The sequence below is a fragment of the Siphateles boraxobius genome, unplaced genomic scaffold (assembly GCF_051911475.1).
Source record: "Siphateles boraxobius isolate OS27281-9 unplaced genomic scaffold, OSU_SipBor_1 20, whole genome shotgun sequence".
Lineage (NCBI taxonomy): Eukaryota > Metazoa > Chordata > Actinopteri > Cypriniformes > Leuciscidae > Siphateles > Siphateles boraxobius.
The window spans coordinates 7,758,562-7,781,578 of record NW_027508811.1 but is presented as its reverse complement, the minus strand read 5'-3'; the positions used below and the strand labels follow the sequence as shown (position 1 = coordinate 7,781,578).

The window sequence follows — 23,017 nt, the reverse complement described above, 5'->3', positions numbered from 1 at the left end:
TCCCACTGTGAACTCATGTTTACATTTGAAAAGAGGTTTCTGCCTTGGTCTGTCTATATAATGAAATACAACGAGAGGCTCGGCGCGATTCTGTAACCCAGAATAGCCGTGATGCGAAGTGTAAGCAAAACACTTTGCATCATGTATTTTATAATCTCAAGGTATTGCATCTTCTCTCTTTATTTCAGAGCATTTGATGTTTGTATTATTATCTTTGAACTGATTATGCAATTGGTGTGATACATTTACCTGACATAATAAATTGTAAACATTTGATTTTATTCTAATCGACTCTGACATTATTTTTCAGTAAAGAGTTAAAAAGAATAGTCAAACATTCGGTCATACTTAATGATGCACAGATATCATTAAAACCTTTTTCATTTATAGAGTCAGATGAAATATCGAGTTGATACAAATGAGAAAATGTATTTAATTTAATCAAATCACTTTGCCACGCGGAAAGACAGTAACGCGCAGAGACCTTCACACGCTGATCGGATGCCTCCTCTCAGGCCGATTGAGTCGGGCTTACAGGAGCATATGTGAGAATTAGTGACATCATTTGTCTGCAGTCATTGACAAACTGAGATCTGGCAATGAAGTCTTTCAGAGCAAGCCATTTTATGTGTATTTTCCATTTTTCCAATGGCTGGCTCTTTAACAGTGCTCCAACTTCAAGCACGTGAAACAGATTTATCTCCCCCAAAACTTCATTTAAAGCACAAGTGACATCATTCCAGAGGCCAAGACAAAACCTTCAGCCAAAAGCCAAGGAGTTCTGGAAGCTCTTGTGATCTTCCACATCACCATTCTCTACCTGTTCTGGGACTGTATGTTTTGCATGTGACAATGATGCCTTTATAGGTATACAGTAGTATATTGAATTTCAGACTAAGATGGGAGCAGCAGCCCTCTGGATTTTGAATTATGTATGAGAAATTGAGACTCTGAAGTGCTTCATGAAGACTTTCTAAAATCTTTTTATGAAGCATCACTCTGTCTTCAGCTGCACAGGAGGTCAGGGCACCGCCGGTTGGACCCTGGACCTTGGACTGGTACAGTCAACACACTGTTAAAGCATTTTTCATTGTTTGTACATCAAGTCAAGTCAAGACACCTTTATTTATATTATTTACAATACAGATTGTTTCAAAGCAGCTTTACAGAGATAACAGAAAAATAAAGTTGTAATAATATTGTTAAATATAAAATTAAATGTCCCCAACTAAGCAAGCCAAAAGCCAATGGCGACAAAGGCGAAGAAAGGCGACAGTGGCAAGAAACCAAAACTCCATCAGGTGACAGAAGGGAGAAAAAAACCTTGGGAGAACCCGGGCTCAGTCAGGGGGTCAGTTCTCCTCTGGCCAATGAACGAACAGTGTATGATTATGATTCAGGCAGCATTATAGGTCAGAAGTCAGATTGGATCAGAACTTTCACAATATTTATCCAGTTCCATCCGGTTGGGGGTCAGAGTCATCACGCTGGTATAGAGATGAGTTTATTGAGGTGTCCATGAGGCCTTCCCAGGGCTGATTCATTTGTGACTCTAATGAGAGCTGTCTCAGTCAGTACTATGATACGGTCTAAATCCTGATTGAAAATCCTCGCAGAGACCATTTCTTTCTAAAAAGGATAGATACTGCCTTCTCTAGTATCTTTGACAGAAAAGGTAGATTCGAGATCGGCCTGTAATTGACTAATTCTGTAGGATCAAGTTGCGTTTTTTTAACAAGCGGTTTATTCATAGCCAGCTAAAACGTTTTTGGTACTTATCTTAATGACAAAGATGAATTAATGATATTGAGAAGAGGATCTATGACCTCTGGCAGCATCTCTTTCAGTAGTTTAGTCTGTATAGGGTCTAACATACATGTTGTCGATTTAGATGATTTAACAAGTTTATAAAATTCACCCTCTCCTATAGCAATGAATGAATAGAATTTTTCGTCAGGGAGACTACAGTGCACTGTCTGATACGATACTGTAGTAGACGGTTGCATAGTTATAATTTTCTCCCTGATATTATCAATCTTGTAAGTAAAAAAGTTCATAAAGGCATTACTACTAAGCTGCTTGGAAACGTCTGGGCTTGAAACTTTATTTTTCGTTAGTTTAGCCACCGTTTCAAATAAATACCTGGGGTTTTGACATCCTTAATTTATTTCTGTCATAGCTGCCATCTTCTAAAAAGCTTTATTAGTTATTTCTTGGAGAATTAGTGTTGGTACAGTGTAAAAAGTAAATTTAACTTTACATTTTTTTTCACCCTGTCCACATGTTCATACTGCCTTACAATTTTAAGTTTAGTCAACTTTAAATGTGGAGTTCTATAAATGACAACTTGGATATTTGAGTTATTTCAAATTAAATTCAGGAAAGTTACTCCAACGCTACATTTTAAGTTGTGATAGCCAATTACAACAATCATTTTTTACATTGTACAAGTAACTACAGGTATTATGATGTAATCTACTGAAAGAATCCTCAAATCAATCAGTGAATGAATATAAACAACTGCGACCTTTAAAATCGACAGTTGTGCCTCAAAGTTGATTCTTTTTCACTCAACAGCCATCATGTCCTTAGGCAGCTTTTTTATAGTCATTCAAGTTCACCCCTTGAAATGGGTATAACCAAAGTCAGAGAAGATACTGTTATCTGGTTTTTAGCATGCTTCTATGTAGTTGCTAGAGTGTTTTAGGTGACTGTTGGTGGTTACTGCTTGGTATTTTCATTCTGATTTTTGAAGGTGCTTGCACTGTGTCACAATGAGGAGTCGTAGATCCAAATGCAAGTAAAACAGTTTATTGTAGACACAGCACAGGAGATACTCAAAACGCCACGATTAACAGGCGGGTGACCTGGAAGGAGTCCGACGGGGAATCTCCAGAGAAGGCTAGCTCAAAGGCGAGCTTACCTGACGATTGTAATCATCGATAAGGGAGTGATCCAGTATATGGTAAATGGACTGCATTTATATAGCGCTTTCTCAGACCGAATGGCCACCAAAGCGCTTTACATATTTGCCTCACATTCACCCATTCATACACACATTCATACACCGACGGCGGTGTCAGCCATGCAAGGCGCCACCCAGCTCGTCGGGAGCAGTTGGGGTTAGGTGTCTTGCTCATGGACACCTCGACACTTGGTCAGGTGGAACCGGGGATTGAACCACCAACCTTTCGGACAACCTACATGAACCACTGAGCCACTGACGCCCCAGCAGGAACCCAACTCCTCTCCTCCGGACCGTAACCCTCCCAGTCCATCAGGTACTGGAATCCGCGTCCCCTCCGTCTCGATTCCAGAATACGATTAACCGAATAAGTAGGCTCCCCGTCTACGAGACGTGGCAGTGGGGGAACTGGGGTGGGCGGATTAAGGTCAGAATGAAAAACGGGTTTCAATTTGGAGACATGAAAGGCGGGGTGAATTCTCCTGTACGCTGAAGGAAGTTTGAGACGGACTGTCACCGGACTAATGATCTTGGTGACAGTGAACGGACCAATAAATTTAGGAGCTAGCTTATTAGACACAGAACGGAGCAGAATATTCTTGTAGAAAGCCACACTTTTTGACCCACGACGTATACGGGAGGCCTTGACCGGTGGCGATCGGCCTTAGCCTTGGTGCGCGCCCCCACCTGGAGCAGAGTCTCACGGGCTCTGGTCCAAGTGCGGTGGCACCTCTGGACGAAGGCGTGAGCCGAGGGGACCGTGACTTCGGATTCAAGACTGGGAAAAATAGGTGGCTGGTACCCTACGCTACACTCAAATGGAGATAGGCCCGTGGATGACACTGGTAGCGAGTTATCTGCGTACTCCACCCATGAGAGCTTCTGGCTCCAGGAGGAAGGATTCTGAGAAACCAAACATCGCAATACTCTCTCTAAGTCTTGGTGGGCACGCTCAGTTTGCCCGTTGCTCTGAGGATGAAACCCAGAAGAAAGACTGACACTCGCCCCCAACAAACGACAAAATTATCTCCAAAATTTGGAAATAAATTGGGGACCCCTGTCAGAGACCACGTCTGCCGGGATACCATGTAACCGAAAGACGTGGTCTACAACAGCGACCGCTGTCTCCTCGGCAGACGGTAATTTGGGCAAGGGAATGAAATGAGCCGCCTTCGAGAACCGGCCCACTACAGTCAAAACGACCGTATTGCCCTGGGAGGGCAGTGACAAAATCTAGCGCGATGTGGGACCAGGGTCTCGAAGGGACAGACAGCGTTGGAGTAACCCATCCGGTGGGCGATTGGAAGTCTTACCACACGCACAGACTGAACATGCCAAAACAAAACTCTGAATATCATGAGCCATGGAAGGCCACCAGAATCGTTGCTGACCAAAAAACTGGTGCGATTGACTCCTGGATGACATGCTACATTGGAACAGTGACCCCACCGAATAACGCCGGACCGTAACCCCTCCGGTACAAATAAGCGACTCGGTGGACACCCGAGCAGAGGCGTTACCCCTTTTAAGGCCGCACGGACCTTCGACTCGATCTCCCAAACGAGTGTGGAGACAATGAGTCTCTCGGAAAAAATGCACTCGGGAGTGGACGGGCGAACGGAACGGTCAAAAATGCGAGACAAAGCATCGGGTTTGATGTTCTTGGAACCCGGACGATACGACAATGTAAACTCAAAACGACCGAAAAAAAAGTGCCCACCGAGCCTGCCTGGAGTTGAGTCTTTTAGCAGATCTAATATATTCAAGGTTCTTATGATCGGCCCAGACAATAAAGGGTACCCCCGAACCCTCTAACCAATGGCGCCACTCCTCCAATGCTAACTTGACTGCCAGCAACTCTCTGTTACCAATGTCATAATTGCATTCAGCCGGAGATAAATGATAGGAGAAAAACGCGCAAGGGTGTATCTTGTCATCCACGGACGAGCGCTGGGAAAGAACCGCTCCTACCCCCACCTCTGACGCGTCGACCTCCACCACAAACTGACGTGATGTATCAGGGGCAACAAGAATGGGGGCTGAAACAAAGCAGCTCTTGAGGTTGGTAAATGCAGCTTCAGCTACACCCGACCACCTGAACGTCGTCTTGGTGGAGGTCATGGCAGTCAGAGGAGCGGCTAGTTGGCTGAAATTGCGAATAAAACGCCTGTAAAAATGGGCAAACCCCAGAAACCTCTGTAGGGCCTTACGGGAATCTGGAGTTGGCCAATCCACCACAGCCTTAAAGGGGAAATGAAGCAGTCAGTCAAGTTTACATGATTTAAAAGATGGATTTCCACTATAATCAAAAATTATATAAGAAACATGACAAATGTTAACATATAAAAGAAACACCGTTATATCTTTCGTGGCAAGGGCGCCGCCATTGTGCAGTATTATAACCGGTGACGTCACGGGGTGGGTTTGCTCTTTGCTGAGTTCAGTAAAATACAGTGAAAGATGCATGTAAGCTGGTCGAACCAGCAAACAACTAACGTTAGGTACAGTCATTGTTAGCTAACAGCTGTAAGCATGAACTAGCTAACGCTAACTTAGTGTTTAGCTAGTGAACTTTATTAGTACTGACAAAAAGACGACGTGTAACTCACAGGGAGATGAGTAGCAGAAAAAGAGGATTCAGTCTGTGCAACCCCACCCGTCAGTAACCCCTTACCTACTAACGGGGGCTGGCTTTTACCGGACACTGCTGCGCGATATGACCAGCTGTACCACAATAAAAACATAATCCCCTCTCCTTTCTCCTCTGTTTCTCCCGAGAGGATAAGCGAGATCTGCCAAGCTGCATAGGTTCGGGTTCCGGAGGAAATACTGTGGTCTCGACCGGAGAAAAAGTGTGATCAGAAGAATAATTCACGTGGCCTCGTTGTGACCGACGATCTCGTCGACGTAGTCGAGTATTAACTTGAACTGCTAGATCAATCAATCTATCCACCCCGGTGGGTAATTCCAAAGCGTAAATCTCGTCCTTAATGTACTCAGAAAGTCCGTGTAAAAACATGTCCCATTGGGCCTTGGCATTCCAGCCACACTCAGCAACCAACATAAGAAATTCAATAGAATAGTCTGTTACCGTACTGTTCCTCCTGTTGCTGAAGACGAGTGTCACTCTTGAGCAATATGTCCTGCAATTCTTCCGCACTTGCTGGATCCATAAGGTGGTCTGTTCGTTCTGTCACAATGAGGAGTCGTAGATCCAAATGAAAGATGCATGTAAGCTGGTCGAACCAGCAAACAACTAACGTTAGGTACAGTCATTGTTAGCTAACAGCTGTAAGCATGAACTAGCTAACGCTAACTTAGTGTTAGCTAACGAGTCTAATGATAAGCTGCAGCTGAAGGCTGATAAGTGTCAGCTGGAGCTAACAACAAACAGGTGAACACACCCACAAACCCACGTCTACAAAACACACCAACAGAAACTCAGAACAAACACCCGGATTGATGCACCGTTACATGCAGAGTCTGTGGTGGCTCTCATGTTGGCATTCTGTTAGTTTCCGCTCTGGTGGTTGACTAAATGTGAAGAAAATATGTGGGCTTTACACAATAAATTTGTCTATTCTTTCTCTTAAAGCATAAACTTTCCTCGTAATGAGAAGCAGATTAACCTTGCTTGTACAGAATGGGAATTGAGACCCAGATCCTAAGAAAAGCACTCTAGATTCATTAAGGCGTGCAAAGCAATCAGAGTGAACATAACAACCGACTCCATGTAATGAGCAAGAACCTCACGCAAACTCTTCCATGATGTGCCATGATGCTTTTTCTGTTGCACTCCAATTTATTTTAACCTTTATATTATATATTATATATCTTTTGAATTTTCTGGTTATGTCTATGCCAGTTTTTTTGTTTGTTTGTTTTTTGTTTGCTTTTTTTGCTTTTTTTTTATTGCGCGGACTGAAACAGCCTGCTTTGGCAGTCTATGTAGTCTCATTAAAAGAGTTAATTTATTATGCTTGTGCTAGTCCATAGAGGCATGTGGCTAGCATTAAATTAATTTATATGCCATTTTGTGACTTCCATAATGGCATAATGATCTCATTAGGCACAAATCATAGGTTTATATTAAAAAAAAAAGGTTTGGGTTAAGCTCTACAGGTATTTTCCCATCTGTGGATTTTGAAATAGCACTTTTTAATTTGTGGATGCTCACCGTGCAGACCCTAAATTCCCAATGAAAGTGCATGTGTTTGAATTCCATGTTGTTACATCTTTGTAACATTGACCTCATTGACCCTGAAAGCTGTCCTATATGATTAGCCTTTAAATCTATACAGTATGCATATTGACAAATTGAAGGTCAATATGGAATTCAATAAGCGAATAATTAAATATATTTAAGTAATGTTACCTCCATCATTTAGCATAAACTAAAAGAATGCAGGGAAATGTGGTCTAGCAAATGCAAACACAGCCCCTAGCATGGGAGTAATGAAGTGAAGCATCGTCTCACATTAGTTTACATAGTCCCTCTGGACCACATGATGAAACATGGATCCTGACTGTTTGATAGCACCTTCAGAGAAATCACTGATTCCAGATGTGTGGCTACTCAACTGAAAATTATTTTGTGTATTTGGACATTTTCTTAGTCATCACAGTCACCCCATTAACACCTGGTATTAAAATGCGATCTGTATCCAGATAAGTTATCCGGATAATAAGTGTTCTGATCTTACCTTTGCGTTTACACCTTGTATTTTTAATGTGTTCTTTTTATCCACATTGAGTTCGGATCTCTGTCATCCAGAGTGACACCTGCGCGTGAGCACTGAGGTGGCGGGAAATCAGCTGTAGTTTGTCAACATGGCAGGTGTAGGATCGTTAGAGATGCTATTACTGTACCGCCTGTTTCTACTTTTTCTCTGTCGCGGTAGGTACGCAAGGTCTCTCGCTCTCTGCCGCGCGCTACACAGTTTGGAGCACATACAGTATGTTCTGTCTCGCATGCGCGGCTCTAGATTCCTGGAGATTTGAACTAACAGTTAAAGGTGGGGTATGTGATTTGCAAAACGGCCGGCAGATTTTGAAAATACACGTCTCATAAAGTCCTACCTACTTCTCCTCCAACGCTGGCTCTGACTCCACCCAATCGAAAAACATGGACGCGCAATCAAGCACGAGCGAAAACTCAGATGCCTGTACATAGATACAATCGCTCACATTAGCTTCCTCCCCAAACAGGTTGTTTAGCTAGCTAGTTCTACATACGGCTGGGCTATAACTTTAGAACAGCTACAATTCTCGTGCGCATATCGTCAGTAAAGACAGTTCCCTGATTAGTAGTAAATACTACAAGATAATCGGCTTCTCACCTGTCAAGCAGAAAAAATGCCACAGCCGCATCTGTTGGTAGTCCTTCCTGGTCCTTCAGTTGCCGCCAACGTTGAAAAGCATCGCCTAGAATGACCCTTGTTTTAGACCTTTCTCTTTCGGCCGTTTTGTTCGCAATTGCTCTCTCGAAAATAGATTTCCTTTTCTGTGATGGTGTCTTGTCTGACATTCTCCAAACGGAAGCAACTATACCTTCTCCTTCTCTCTCTCTCTGTACCGGAGCGACTTACACTTACCGTGACTGGGTCACGAGCTTTGAGTATGCCCACGAATGGGACACGCGCGCGAGGGGGGTGGGGGGAGGGGGGCATGGTAAGACCGTTTGAGTGACGCATTCTCTGTCCAATGATTCTAGACGGTCTTGAAAATGATTGGCTGGAGTTTTTCGAGTCCTGCCCGTTCCACAGATGATTAAATTGCTTAATTTTAATGTCAGTGCTTCTAATTTACAGCCAGCAAGTGGGTCAGGAATAGGATTTCAAGTGAATTTGAAAAAATGGTCAAAAAGGAAAATCACATACCCCACCTTTAATTTACGGGCATCACGCAGCCGCTATCAATATGCGGGATTTTTCTAGGTTAATTTTTTTTTAAAACAATTCAGCGCAACTCCAAAAAGGAGGACAAATGAGTGTCCGGCTTGAGGCTGCGCCGGACACCGGACAGGGGGCTTAAAATCCGGACTGTCCGGCCAAAATCCGGACGTATGGCCACCCTAGGTACGAATGCCATCACGTGGTACGGATTGCGTTTACACCTAGTAAAGATCCGAACACAATGCGAGCCAGACTACCTCCAGATGTGGTCAGGCAGATCCGATCACAACGTATTTACACCTTGCATTAACATGCGTTTTTTATTATCCGGATAACTTATCTGGATACAGATCGCATTTTAATACCAGGTGTAAATGGGGTCAGTGTTCCAGAAGATGGTGCTGTATGTTGCTTTGGATGAGTGGTATCTGCTAAATAAATATTTACATTCTAAAGGATGTGATGTCTACAGAGAGAGACAAAAGAAGGCCTGGAAATGAAAAGCTGATTTTAAACAGATCCACTTTAAGGAATGATGACTTTCCTGAGTGTTTTTTTCTTTCTTTCAGATAATCATTTCTGACTGGTCAAGTCAAACGGGAATATTGTGAATGTGTTCAAATTTGGCAATAGTCATTTATACTGTCTAGATATGTATTTTACAGCTGCTTTACATGAGTGGATCCTATTGGATAAATATTTGAATTAAAGCATAATGGGCAAAGTTGGGCGACTTTAGTGCATGGCATTTAATGTGAAACACCTGCATATTATTCACAAAGCGCCAGCAAACCAGTTCCGGCAGCCGCAATTTTTTTTTTTTAAATTTGGCACATTGTAGAATTATTCACAAAACTCAACTAATTAATATCTCTTTCTTTCTTTCTGTCCATCTCTGTCAGGTGTGTTCGGCGCTATGAGAGCCATGTTAACCGCTGTCATAACTGCACTGCGGCCTTCTCACCCTGTGGACGCTTCATAGCTACTGGCTCGGAGGACCATTGTGTGAGTACATTTAATACATCTGCTACAGTGTCCTGTAACCCTCGTCTCTTTCTGCTGTGTTTATTGAGAATAGTTTCTTCTTGCTTAAGTTGAGTGTTTTATGGTGTCATGATAAGCACAAGGTGTAATAGAATTCATAAGACCTATAATTCATAGTGCCTCTACATTTTTCACAAGCATTGTACAAAATGTACAGCATAATTGTAAATCAGATAATCCTGTTCTGGCCCAGTGTGAGCCTGTGTATCTTGACAGAGGTAATAAAACCGCCATTCAGGACCGCTTAACACCACATTTCTCACATTATAGGTAAAAACAGGTATTGTTGTCAGTACTTTTTTCTTTTCTCTTATCGGAGTTATGAAAATGTTATTATGAAAATGCTTTGAGTTTGAATATGTAAAGACCGTTTCAAATTTAGAAAATGTTCAAGTTCAACAGCCAAAAGTAAATTATTTCTTTCTTAATAGTTATAGATAGATGGACAGACAGGCCACTTTTTTCCATTGACCTCTTTATTTCTCCCTCTCTGAGTATCTCTTATCATATCCAGCAGCTGCGTCACATTAACTGCTGAGCTTCTCCATGTCTTATGTCCTTTGCCAGGATTGTCAAAACAGTTCACTCATATGAGGAAAACAGTTGGATATCCATACTTTCATGGTGTTCTGTGGTTAAAAGAGCTCTGAGAAAAAAAATTGTATCTTTTACAGAGCTATTGTCCCATTGACCTTAAAAAAAACTGTGATGACTCGCGATACTGGGTTTTGACTTATACGAATTCTCATGAATGACCTAGATTTAGGATTTAAAGAGAAATATTTAGGATTCACCAATATTTCTAGGTCACTAATCAAATAAAATTGATTGTGAATGTCTTTATACAGATGGTCAGATTTTCTCGCTTCCAATGAAGCAAAAGATGCTCTTTGGTTTATTCTCAAGCTGGATAGCATGATCATCAGGCTTTACACAAACTTACCATTTAAAGCAGCCACTTACTCTTTTCTTTTATTAGCCATATTTTGGATATAATAAATGTTTATTTTTGTCTTTTTGAATCAATCAAATTACTTTTCCATATGTGTCTCGTTGCCAGTGTGGGAGGACTGCCGTCTCTGTTCTGTTTGTGTATGTGTTTTTAGTCTTTGCTCAAGTCAGTGGAATAATATGTGCGTGTTGATAGCTGTTATTAATCGCCGGCACTGGGTAAAGCAGTTTTGAGAAGATCTCCACAGCACCGCCTGCTTTCCAGTGTTTCCTGGAAGCCGAATGGAGAGAACAGTAGTTTTGTCTTGAGATTTCGATAAGCCAGATGAATTTGTTGATGCATTTTATATTTCACAAGACAATCACAGAAAAAAATAACTTTATCGCCATCTCATTACTGCATTAATCCCAAGCCTTATTTTAAGTACCATAAGTACCAAATACAAGTATGATCATCAAAAAGTGATTGATTTTGACCTCATAGGAGTGATGACGTGGAAAACATGGCAAATTATGCTTTTAACCACATTGTAAATTGTGCTTTTAACTGTGTTGCCATTACCTATTAGTAATTTAAGGGGATAGTTTACCCCAAAATCAAAAAATAAATAAATAAAAATGATCATTTACCCAATCTTAATGTCACTTTAGTTCAGTGGAAAATCTTTTTTCCGTGTCCAGATCAACTCTGGAGCATATTGACTTTCATTGTATGGACAAAATATAGCACTGAGGCGTTTTTCAAAATATTTATTTTGTGTTCCACAGAAGAAATAATGATAGATTTGGATATACAGATGATAGAATTTTAGGTGAGCTATCCATTTAAAAACAAAAGAAATAGAGGAATGTCAAGAGAAAATAAATAAAAGCAAGCCATTGACTAAATTCCATTGATAGCTGGTTAAGATAAAATATTGAACATGAAGAAGCATTTATTGCATATTGCTTTGTCACATTGCGTCTTTTTTGGACATAGTGTTGGCAGATCTCATGGGCTTCCTATCTGTTGACCATGTTAGGTTTGCCCCTGAAGCTGAAGTTGATTTGTAAGTGTTCTATAAGGCCATCTGCTAAATGCCTTAAATATACACATAATTGAAAACCTGTTGCAAAAACCTGTTACAGTAGCTATCTCTGGCTTCTTTCTGGCACAGAGACCCGTGTCTTTTCCAGAACACTCTCAATGTATTTCCGAGAACTCAATAAGAAACATATGGAGGAACCCAAACAGACTGCTGTGATAGGTCTCATGTTTTTATCTATATGGCAGATTTTTTAATGGCCGGTTTTCTCTTCCTCATCTAAGGCATTATTTATCTTTTCATTAATTTGTTAATGCTGTAAATGATGCTGTAAACCCTGGTTGAAGAAAATTAAACCCGTTCAAATGTTTGGGGTCTTTAAGATTTTCAGTCTCACACAAGCTACATTTATTTGATCAAAAAATACATTAATATTGTGAAATATTATTACAATTGGTAACACTACAATTGGGTTGAATTTGTTTACATTAATGTATTTGTCAGAGATCAGCCAGGTTTCATCACCACACAATCACAGAGATCACTATCACCTGAGTATTAATCACCACACACCTGCACGTCATCAGATCCTCTTCACAGTCTGTATATAAGCACTCGTCAACCAAAGTCACATTGTCTGGTCTCATTTATAGATGTTCAGACTCTCTTCAAGACAAACTAACCTGCTATCCAGCAGTCTCTCCTTGAACTCCAGCGATCTATCCCTGGTCTCCAGCGATCTCTCCCTGATCTCCGGCGACCTCTCCATTCCTCACCTCAGGCTCCTGCTATCTCCTTACGTTCTCCAGCGATCTTTCCGTCCCTCTCCTAAAGCATCAGAGATCCATCTATTACCTTCTCTATCACTCATCATCACCAGTGAGGACAGTCTATTGGTATTTCCATCATCCACCTTCCAGCACTGTCATCTATTTCCTCTGACTGTGGTGACTTATCATCTGTTATACCAATAAACCTGTTTATCATCAATTCACCTGTTTACTCTGGAGTCTGTTCCGTAACAGAAGACCAGACCAACACAGCTGCAATATGAGTTCCCCTGAATCATTCTAAGAACTGGTGGACGTCCTCAAACATGCACTATTTTCAGCTACTTCTGCGTCATCCGACACCGATCCTTCTTCACCACCCGCCGTCGTCAGTCCCATGGCCACTCCAGCACCCTTCTCTGGTGTGGCAGAGGAATGTGAGGGATTTCTACTGCAATGTTCACTGGCCTTGGAGATGCCGTCACCGCGCTATCTCACCGAACGCGCAAAAATCGCGTATATAATTTCCTTGCTGACGGGACAAGCTCTGCATTGGGCCCAAACAATCTGGAATCAAGATACTACAGTCACACGAACACACAACAACTTCGTTCCTCACTTCCGGGAGGTCTTCGGAATTCCGGATGGCGATTCAACCACGGTTGAGAAACTATATCACCTCAAACAAAATGCTGATTCTGTCTCCGATTACACTCTTAGGTTTAGAACCCTAGCAACAGCCAGCGGGTGGAACAAGCGTTCGCTCCTTACCACCTATCGGCAAGGTTTGAATCCGTGGTTGCGACTACATCTCGCTGCATACGACGATGCCATTGGTCTTGAAAGGTTCATGCATCTCGCCATCCGCACCGATCGTCGTATGCAACCATGCCTAGGAGATCTACAGGGCCAGTTTTCACCTTTTCCATCTCGTCAACCCGAACTAACCAGTTCTCAAGAACCAGTTCCCATGCAAGTTGACAACACCCGTCTTTCACGTTCTGAGCGACAGAGGAGGATGGCCCAGGGTCTCTGTTTATACTGTGGCGCTGCAGGACACCTCATTTCCGTCTGCCCCATTCGTCCACCACGTCCATGGGTGAGTGTAATCCATAACTTCCCCAGCAGTATGAAACCACTTACTACTCAAGTAACCATTTCAACTTCCCATTTCTCGATTCCAGTCTACGCCCTTCTCAACTCCGGGTCCGCTGGCAACTTCATCTCCGACTCCCTCTGTCGCCAGCTCAACCTCCCGAAGAGGCGCAATCCGGTCCAATATCAAGTTCAGTCAATAATCGGTAAGCCACTCAACAAAAATAATGTACGTTACACAATAGGACCCATCCAGCTACAGGTTGGACTCCTTCACATCGAATCCATTTCCCTGCTGGTTCTGGAGAACTCCACTGCGGATATAGTTCTGGGACTTCCATGGTTGGCACAACACAATCCATCACTTTCCTGGACCACCGGAGAAATCCTGAAGTGGGGCGATAAGTGTTTCCCAAACTGTTTTTATTGTCTTCCTCGACCCGTTACTCCTCTTCCCATCCACTTCACATCCATCGAGAGCCCTGTCGAGAAACAGTCGGTTGAAATTCCTACCTGTTACGCTCCCTTCAGTGACGTCTTCTGCCCTAAAAGAGCGTCATCACTACCACCTCACCGACCTTGGGATTGCGCCATAGACTTCCTACCGGATGAACCAGTGCCCCACGGTAAGATCCATCCACTCTCACTTCCGGAACAGAAAGCCATGGAAGAATACATTGCAGAGGCGCTCCAACAAGGCTACATCCGACCTTCCACTTCCCCTGCTGCTTCTAGTTTTTTCTTTGTAGCCAAGAAGGATGGAGGCTTGTGGCCCTGCATAGATTACAGAGCACTCAATAACATCACCGTCAAGTTCCGTTACCCACTTCCTCTCGTCCCAACAGCCCTGGAACAACTTCGTGGTGCCGCCGTGTTTACTAAATTGGACCTCCGCAGCGCATATATCCTCGTCCGGATACGTGAGGGGGACGAGTGGAAGACAGCCTTCGTGACACCTACTGGCCACTATGAGTACCTGGTCATGCCGTATGGTCTAGTAAACGCCCCCTCCGTATTCCAGGATTTCATGCATGAGGTGCTCCGGGATTTCCTTCATCACTCCGTTATTGTTTACATTGATGATATTCTGATTTACTCCCGGAGTCTGGCCGAATATCGCCATCACGTTGTGGAGGTCCTTCAATGTCTCCGAGAACACCAGCTCTTCCTCAATGCTGAGAAATGTACTTTCCATCAAACATCCGTAACGTTTCTCGGTTACAACATTAGTAAGCATGGTATCCAGATGGACAGATGGACTTTCCCCAGCAGAGATTAATTATGACATCGGCAATAGAGAACTCCTGGCCATCAAGCTCGCTCTGGAAGAATGGAGACACTGGTTGGAGGGTGCCAAGGAAAGATTCACAGTTCTCACTGATCATAAGAATCTTTCATATCTCCGGGAGGCCAAACGTCTTAATCCTCGGCAGGCGAGGTGGGCTTTGTTCTTCACTCATTTTAACTTTAACATCTCATATCGTCCAGGTACGAAGAACCTTAAAGCAGACGCTCTATCTCGTCTCTACAATCCCGAGGAAAACACAGAGGATCCTGAACCCATCTTCCCCCAAAAGATTCTTCTGAGTCCCATTAAATGGTCCCTACATCAACAGATCACTTCCTCCAGTGTCTCTAAGCCATCTCCACCAGGATGTCCACCCAGTCATTGTTTGCCACATCTTTGTTCCTCGGTCACAACGCAATAACCTTATGCACTCAGCACACTCTTCCGTGGGCACTGGTCATCCTGGGGCCAATCGCACCCTCTCACTGCTACAAGATCGCTTCTGGTGGCCCAACATGGCCAGGGATGTGAGAAGGTTCGTCCAGGGATGCTCAGACTGTGCTATCACCAAAAGCCCACGCCATCTTCCCTCCGGCAAGCTCCTTCCATTGCTCATTCCCCACCGCCCTAGGTCACACCTAGGAGTAGATTTTGCAACTGACCTACCACCCTCCGAAGGTAACACCTGCATCTTTGTGATTGTTGATCGCTTTTCCAAGTCCTGCCGTCTCATCCCATTAAGAGGACTCCCTACTGCCCTGGAAACAGCTGAATTACTGTTCAACCACGTGTTCCGATAATACGGAATTCCAGAGGATATTGTTTCAGACAGAGGCCCGCAGTTCATCTCCCAGGTTTGGAACGCTTTTTTCAAACTCCTAGGTGTGGCCGTCAGTTTTTCATCAGGTTACCATCCTCAAACGAATGGGCAAACGGAGAGGAAGATTCAGGAAATTGGGCGCTTCCTGAGAACCTTCTGGCATGGTCACCAGAACTCCTGGTACCAATTCCTAGGCTGGGCCGAGTACGCACAGAACTCCCTACGTCAGTCTGCTACTGGACTCACTCCCTTCCAGTGTGTACTTGGTTACCAGCCTCCATTGTTCCCGTGGTCTGGAGAGCCCTCTGATGTTCCTTCTGTTGACATTGGTTCCGAGAGAGTCAGAGGGTCTGGGAGGACGCCCATCATCATCTCCAGAGGGCGGTGCGCAGACAAAGGGTCCAGGCAGACACCCGGAGAACCAAAACAGTATTAACTAACATCAGCAATACAGTTGTTACTGTATTTGTTAATCTTTGTTAAAGTTAGTTAACAAAAAAAACAGCTGTTCATTGTTTGTTCATGTTACTTCACAGTGTATGAACTAATGTTAACAAATGCAACTTTTGATTTTAATAATGTATTAGTAAATGTTGAAATTAAAATTAACAACGATTAATAAATGCTTTGGAGGTTCAGTTCATTATTAGTTCATGTTAACTAATGTAGTTAACTAATGTTAACTAATGAAACCTTATTGTAAAGTATTACATTACAATTTAAGATATCGGTTTTATTATTTATTCCTGTGATGAACAGAATTTTATTTGAAAATAAACAGTTTTATAACATTATAAATGTCTTTACTGTCGGTTTTGATCATCCTTGCTGAATAAGTATTTGTAGCAATGTTCAGGGAAGGAGGAGGCGGGAACCGGCGAACAATCAAAGAAACTGTATTTAAAATAAAACAAACAAACCAAAATACCGCCAGCAGCCCCTCGCAGACGACGGACTGCTGGGTACCGAAAATAAATAAAACTGCCAGCAGCCCCTCACGGACGACTGCTGGCTAAAATAAAATACAAATACAAAAACCAAAACACAACATAAAACCAGGCCTGTTCCTCTCTCGATCATCAACGTTGTCGCTCCTCCTTTATGCTTCCGCTCCTCCGTGAGAGATGCGAGACCGGTGTGCTTCACAGGTGTTGCTCATTAGCAATCGCACCACCGGCCTCGCGCCGTTCTCTCATGTCCCTCGGCCGTCCTTCGCCACAGTATTAATTTCTTTTTTTTTAATCATACTTACCCTTAACTTTTGAACAGTAGTGTAACTTTGTGCTACAAACACTACACAGACCTGAGCTTGGAAATAGTGCAGGTCTGCTGATTGCTGGTCTGCCAGCTATAAATACTGCCAAAATGCTATCAAGAAGATTCCATAGTTAGACATGCACCCATGCATACTGTTTATCTTTGTTACCCGGATAGTTAGGTTTTAAGATTTCACACTCTACATTTGTAATCCCTAGATTTGCACATTTGTGTAACACAAATAGGCCTACAGCATGCAACATGACGTAGCATGTTTGGCCTCTTCAACATTTTTAACTTTTTTCTCTCAGACACTGAAGCCAGTGTATGAAAGTTTCTTTACAAAGAGTGTGAATGCATAATGAGGCAAGCATTTTTTGCTTATATTGTATTGATGTTGATAATATGTGTTTCATGTGCTGAGACTTCAACCTTCAACCTGTCCTTTAACCTTTCTTCTAGGCCTATATATATGACACACGCAGCAGCAACTTTCTCCATAAGCTCCAGAGACACTCTGAAACGGTCCTAAATGTGGCTTTCAACCCTGCAAATCCAGAGGTAAATAATACTAAAACAATATAACGATAACTCTAATTTTACTAAAACAATACCTGTTCTTACAAAGCAGTTAGTGTTAAGTTTTAGGGCATTTTAGGCTTTGGCTTAATGCCTCCAATTGCATTTATTCATTGTGTGAATAGGTGTAAGAAAATTAAACCAATTGCACAACCTAAGACTGAAATTATAACAAAACTGTTTTTGTACATGATTTGGGCTGATTTTTTTTACATTTTTACATTGCTTTAACTCATCAAAATAAGTTAAGCAATTTTCAAAAAAATAAATGTTTAATATAATGTATAATAAAAGTCAGTTTAATATAATTTAACTTGAAGTGACTTATACATCCAAGTTGATTGTACTTAAAATTTTAAGGCGGCAACGTTTTTTCAAACCATACTGATAAATATACTCTTTGTCAAATATCAATACAATGCTGCCTTGCAAGCACTATAATCTACCTCTGTCTAACCAATTGAGCTGCCATGCTGTGCATTACCTACATAGGCAGCTACCTATAAGGCATAATTCATTATTAATTTCAGTTATGTTTGACATTAACCTATTGGGTAAAATAATCAATTTTAATTACACAATTGTTACCAGTATTTTTCAGTACTGAATTATACTGTATTTCTTTCGCCTTGTCTGCAGGCTTGTTTTTCTCTATTGTTGTGCATTCTGGGATGCTTCCCAACCAAGCAATGCATGCTATCCTGCCTTAATTAAAATTAAGATGTGGTCACATAAGGAGATTTCTGCAAAAAAGGTCCATTGTCAATAGTGGAGTCCACAAAGTCACTTTCTGTCAGAGAAAAATTGTGAGACAAACTTGAACCCAAAGTTATATCTGAGTGGGGAAATGTTTCACTCTCATGAGATATTCCTGGTCATGTGGATTCCTGTTGAAATGACTGGAATTGTTTGTGTGTACTTGTTTTTTTTGTACTGTACTCTTGAATTTTGCTTCTAACCACAAAGACTATAAATGACAGAAAGATTCTTTTCTCAAATACCTCATGACATAGATTACAATAACACAAGGTATGAAGGTACTGAAAAGAAGAAAATTTTTGACTACTGAATGAGATTCTTTTATTACAGCCTTTCTCGTTTAGTGCAGCTCAGTATGTTTTACAGTGTGTTTTGTCCCGCTGCCTTACTGTTGGACATATGAGAAACCCCATCTTCCTTTCACCGTTAAATGAATCCACAGAAAAAGCTTCCACATGGGGGTTTCACGCAGCGAATCAAATGTTGTGTGGGGAGATCGCTGTGAGACACAGCACGAGCCTCGACACCCCTCACTCGGTTCAGTGTGTCCTCACCTCAGTCCCTGGTCTCCAACACAGCTCAACACATCACTCAAACGGGCCTGTTACAGCCATCATACTGCTGTTTTAATAAACAGAGTCCTCATATCGAATGTTAGTCAAATACACTCCAACAAATATCTGTTTCATTGTCATGTTCACATGAATGATTTTGCCAACTGTGCTAAAGGTATGTTTTGAGGAACGATCTGAGATATACGTTTTGTTCCCTGGTGTATGGCGGGCTGTGAATCAAGTATGTACTCTGCTAAGGTTGTTACTTTAGGCACAAGAGAGCTCTAAAAAAGTTTTTTTTTGTGTTGCCATGGAAAGCACAATAGGTTTAAGAGTCCAGTGAGTTAGACATGATATAATAAATATGGATTGAGAAATCCATCAAGGTTATGGAAGCAGCGACAGATACTTTCTCCTGTTTTTGTGATGTACATCCAAGTGAAACATACTATTGAAAAGAAGAAATGTAGGGCAGAGACTTGGTTTAATCCAGAGGTAGTTGTTTGGATCAAGGCAGATCTGAAATCGAGCTTGCATTCAATTTTAAGAAAGGGTCGGGTTTTATGCAGACGAAATGATTGGAGAAGTCTGCGTATATCACTAGAAAAGTTATTTTACTGGTAGATTGAGTAATTACGTTTTGATAAATTACTTGATTAATCATTTTAAAAAAAACATACATGGATGAATAATTCACTATAAGATCAATAAGGTGCATACAGTAACATGCATTTAGAAAATAGATAGGGTGAATTCCACTTAATGTCATCTTCAAAAATCAAAAAACTTGTGTGAACATCATGTGTGTGTATATGTGTATGCTTTTTTTGTGAAACACAAAAGGAAAAATGTTATGTTTTTCAAAAGTTTTTTAATTTGCAGATAAAAAGGACTGAGTTTTGGATGTTTCAAAAATGATGCAAAACTATGGAAGCTTGTTTCTGCCACAGGATAAAAAATAAAAAAGTAAATTTTTTAAGTTTTAACTTTTTATCTCACAATTCTGACTTGCAATTGCAAGATATAAAGTCAGAATTGCGTGATATAAAGTCGCAATTGTGTGTTATAAAGTCAGAATTGTGAGATATAGTTTATATCTCAGAATTGTGAGATGTAAACTCGCAATTGCGTGAAAAAAAAGTCAGAATTGCGAGATATAAAGTCAGAATTGCGAGTTTTTTCTCGTAAAAAAGTTTAGATCACGCAATTCACTTTTTATTTTCACAATTAACTCAAAATTGTGAGAAAAAGTTGCAATTATCTTTTAAAAAAAATTATTCTGTGGCGGAAACAAGCTCCCATACAAAACCACCATAAAAGAATCATATTGTATTCCTCATTCGTTATAATGGAAATCAGGAAAGAAAGTCACATATGAGAGTCAAAGTCAAAGTTTCAAATATGAGAATGAGTAAATAGTGAGAGGACTATTTTTGGGTGAACTATCTTTAAACTACAAATTAGCAATCTCACTAACCATTTTTGATCAGCGGTGGATACAAACGTGCTGTAACCTTGGACAGTGGAACGCAGGAAGGAGTGAGTGGTTATTTACAGCGCTGTAAAATGTATTCTTTGGTTTAGTACTACAGGACGTTTTTGCGAGGGAAAGTGTGATTCATGCATTGCAAATGTTTGGGATTTATAAAGCGCTCTGGAGTAAACTCAGCGTGTGCTCACATCTCTGATTCTCTGGGCCATGAGAGAGAGACGTGATCGGCAGGGAGATCTTCCTTGTTGGGGAATAGATGCTCGGTCATCATCTGGTCAGTATATCAACTGAAGATATGAAGCTGTCTGAAGTCTTGCCTTGTCTTTGGCCCTTGAGCAAATGATCCTCTGAAAGACTTTTGTGCTTTCCATTAAGGGATTCTGTGCATTGAAAACCCAGGGCTATGACATCTTTGGCAGACAAATTCTAGTGATTTAAACAATCAGATCAAATACTTTACCAGCATTTACAAGTACATATTTTAATTGACACAAACTTTCTGTTACATTAATGAAAGAGTGTTTCTTAATCTTGGATAGTTTAGATTGGATTGAGACTCTATAGTGATCTCAGAGACAGTGACCCTGAAACACCACAATTACAGTACATTAATTTCATTGATAAAAATTAGATAACAAAATCAAACCAAGTGATGTCTGCAAGCAAATGACGCTAGAGCATAGCTCAGAACTAACATGTTTTAACGTTTTTTGTTTTTTTTTGGACTGGTTCCTAAATGATTCCAATATGTTTTTAGTGACTATATGAAGGCAGTTGTCCCAGAATAACCACAGGTGTAGTTCAACACACTACCCATGGACAGGTGTTTTTCTCTCCTTTTTTTGTGTGAACATTTTGCCTGTGCTATCTTTCTTTAAAATAAATGCCACTTATTGATATTTTTTATCTAATGCAGTGCCATTAATGTGTTTGAAAGTAATAGTTCTCTCAAAATTTTTTTGAAAATTCTGTTATAATTTACTTTTCCATCATGTCTTTGTTTCATATATATGCTGTGGTAAAAACTGGTAGAAAGTGGTCAGCAAAGAAATCTGTAGTAGAGGCAACGGCTGACCTTCAAATTGGGGATATCGTGGGACAGGTACAGCATGGAAGAGGGGGTTTTGGGCTCAGTTTAGCTCCTCCTAAATGGCACAAGGCAGGCCCAGCTCAAAGGAGGAAGCTGGTAGTCAACGAGGTGCGAAAGCAGGAGGAGAGGATGAGATGTATAAAAGCCATTTCCCAGGCCAAGCAGGGAGAGTGGATGAGATGGGAGAGTGTGGAACAACGCAAAATGGGCTGGCAAGACCTTTGGTCAATGGAAGAGAGTAGGATCAGTTTCCTTATTAGGTCAAAATATGATGTTCTCCCATCACCGCAGAACCTAAACCTCTGGGTAGGAGAGGATCCCTCTTGTCCTTTGTGTTCATCACCTGCCACACTAAGGTACATTTTGACAGGATGTAAGGTGGCTCTTAGCCAAGGTCGGTTTACTTGGCGCCATGACCAAGTATTGCGATGTTTGGCTTTAGCATTTGAAGGCAAGCGTAGTATGACCAATAAGTTGCCGCCTGTTCTAGCAAAACATTACACGCAGAAGACAATATTCCTCCGCCCAGGCGAGCAACCACCAAGAAAAGGTGCTAACACCAATTCTCGCCCAGGACAACTGGAAGCTGCTAGGGACTGGAAGATGCTGGCTGTTCTTGATCAACGGCTTATTTTTCCACCTGAGATTGCCACCACTAACCTACGACCAGATATTGTTTTGTGGTCTGGATCAGCACGCATTGTTCAACTGGATGCGGTAGATGAGGCATATGAGAGGAAGAAACTGCGGTATGCTCATCTGGCCACTGAAGCAGAACAGCGAGGATGGAGAGTCCAGGTTTATCCAGTGGAAGTGGGTTGTCGAGGTTTTGTGGCACACTCTACAACCCGGTTCCTCAGAGATGTCGGATTCAGTGGCCAAGAGTTGCGTCGCACAGTAAAGAACTTATCTGAAACAGCAGAAAGGAGCGGCAACTGGCTGTGGTTGAGACGGAAAGATTCTAGCTGGCTGTGTACAGGCCGCCACGCTACGGTTTCGTAGAATTCTTGAAAACTTGAAGAGTCTGTTGGTTTATTTGTATAGGTTGTATAGTATTTACAGTCATTACGTTCCTGTGTATATTGCGTGAATGACGGGTGGTTGGGCAGATATTGTGTTTTGCGGTAGGTGGTATGCCATACGGAACCTTTGCCACTGAAACTGCATATTAACGCACCAATGGTGCTCGACAGCCTTAGTCAAACGGTTTGGCGCGTATGGTTGGGTTGCGGAGAGATTGTGAGATTGTGGTTAGGTCTCAGCAGCAAGAGGGAAGTAGAGGTCAGTAAGCTGGGCTGAGTTGAGTGGGGGACGGAGGGGGGTGAGTCTGGGACGCCAGAGTCACTGTCGACCCCTCTTGAGGTGTCGTGGGCTAGTCGACGAAACACTGAGGACGCAAGGTGCCCACTTGAAGACCCTAGAGATGTCCCCTAC

General features: G+C 41.9%; 1 protein-coding gene across 4 annotated transcripts in view; it reads left to right on the top strand.

The window, feature by feature from the left end:
* The window catches only part of wdr27 (WD repeat domain 27), a 79,444-nt gene that overhangs the window by 36,650 nt on the left and 19,777 nt on the right, over nucleotides 1–23,017 (top strand). For all 4 annotated transcript variants that reach the window (XM_077236584.1, XM_077236583.1, XM_077236586.1 and 1 more), the window contains 2 exons: nucleotides 9,762–9,864; nucleotides 17,572–17,670. In XM_077236584.1, coding sequence (XP_077092699.1) covers nucleotides 9,762–9,864; nucleotides 17,572–17,670 — 202 coding nt within the window. The remainder of the gene's footprint in view (nucleotides 1–9,761; nucleotides 9,865–17,571; nucleotides 17,671–23,017) is intronic.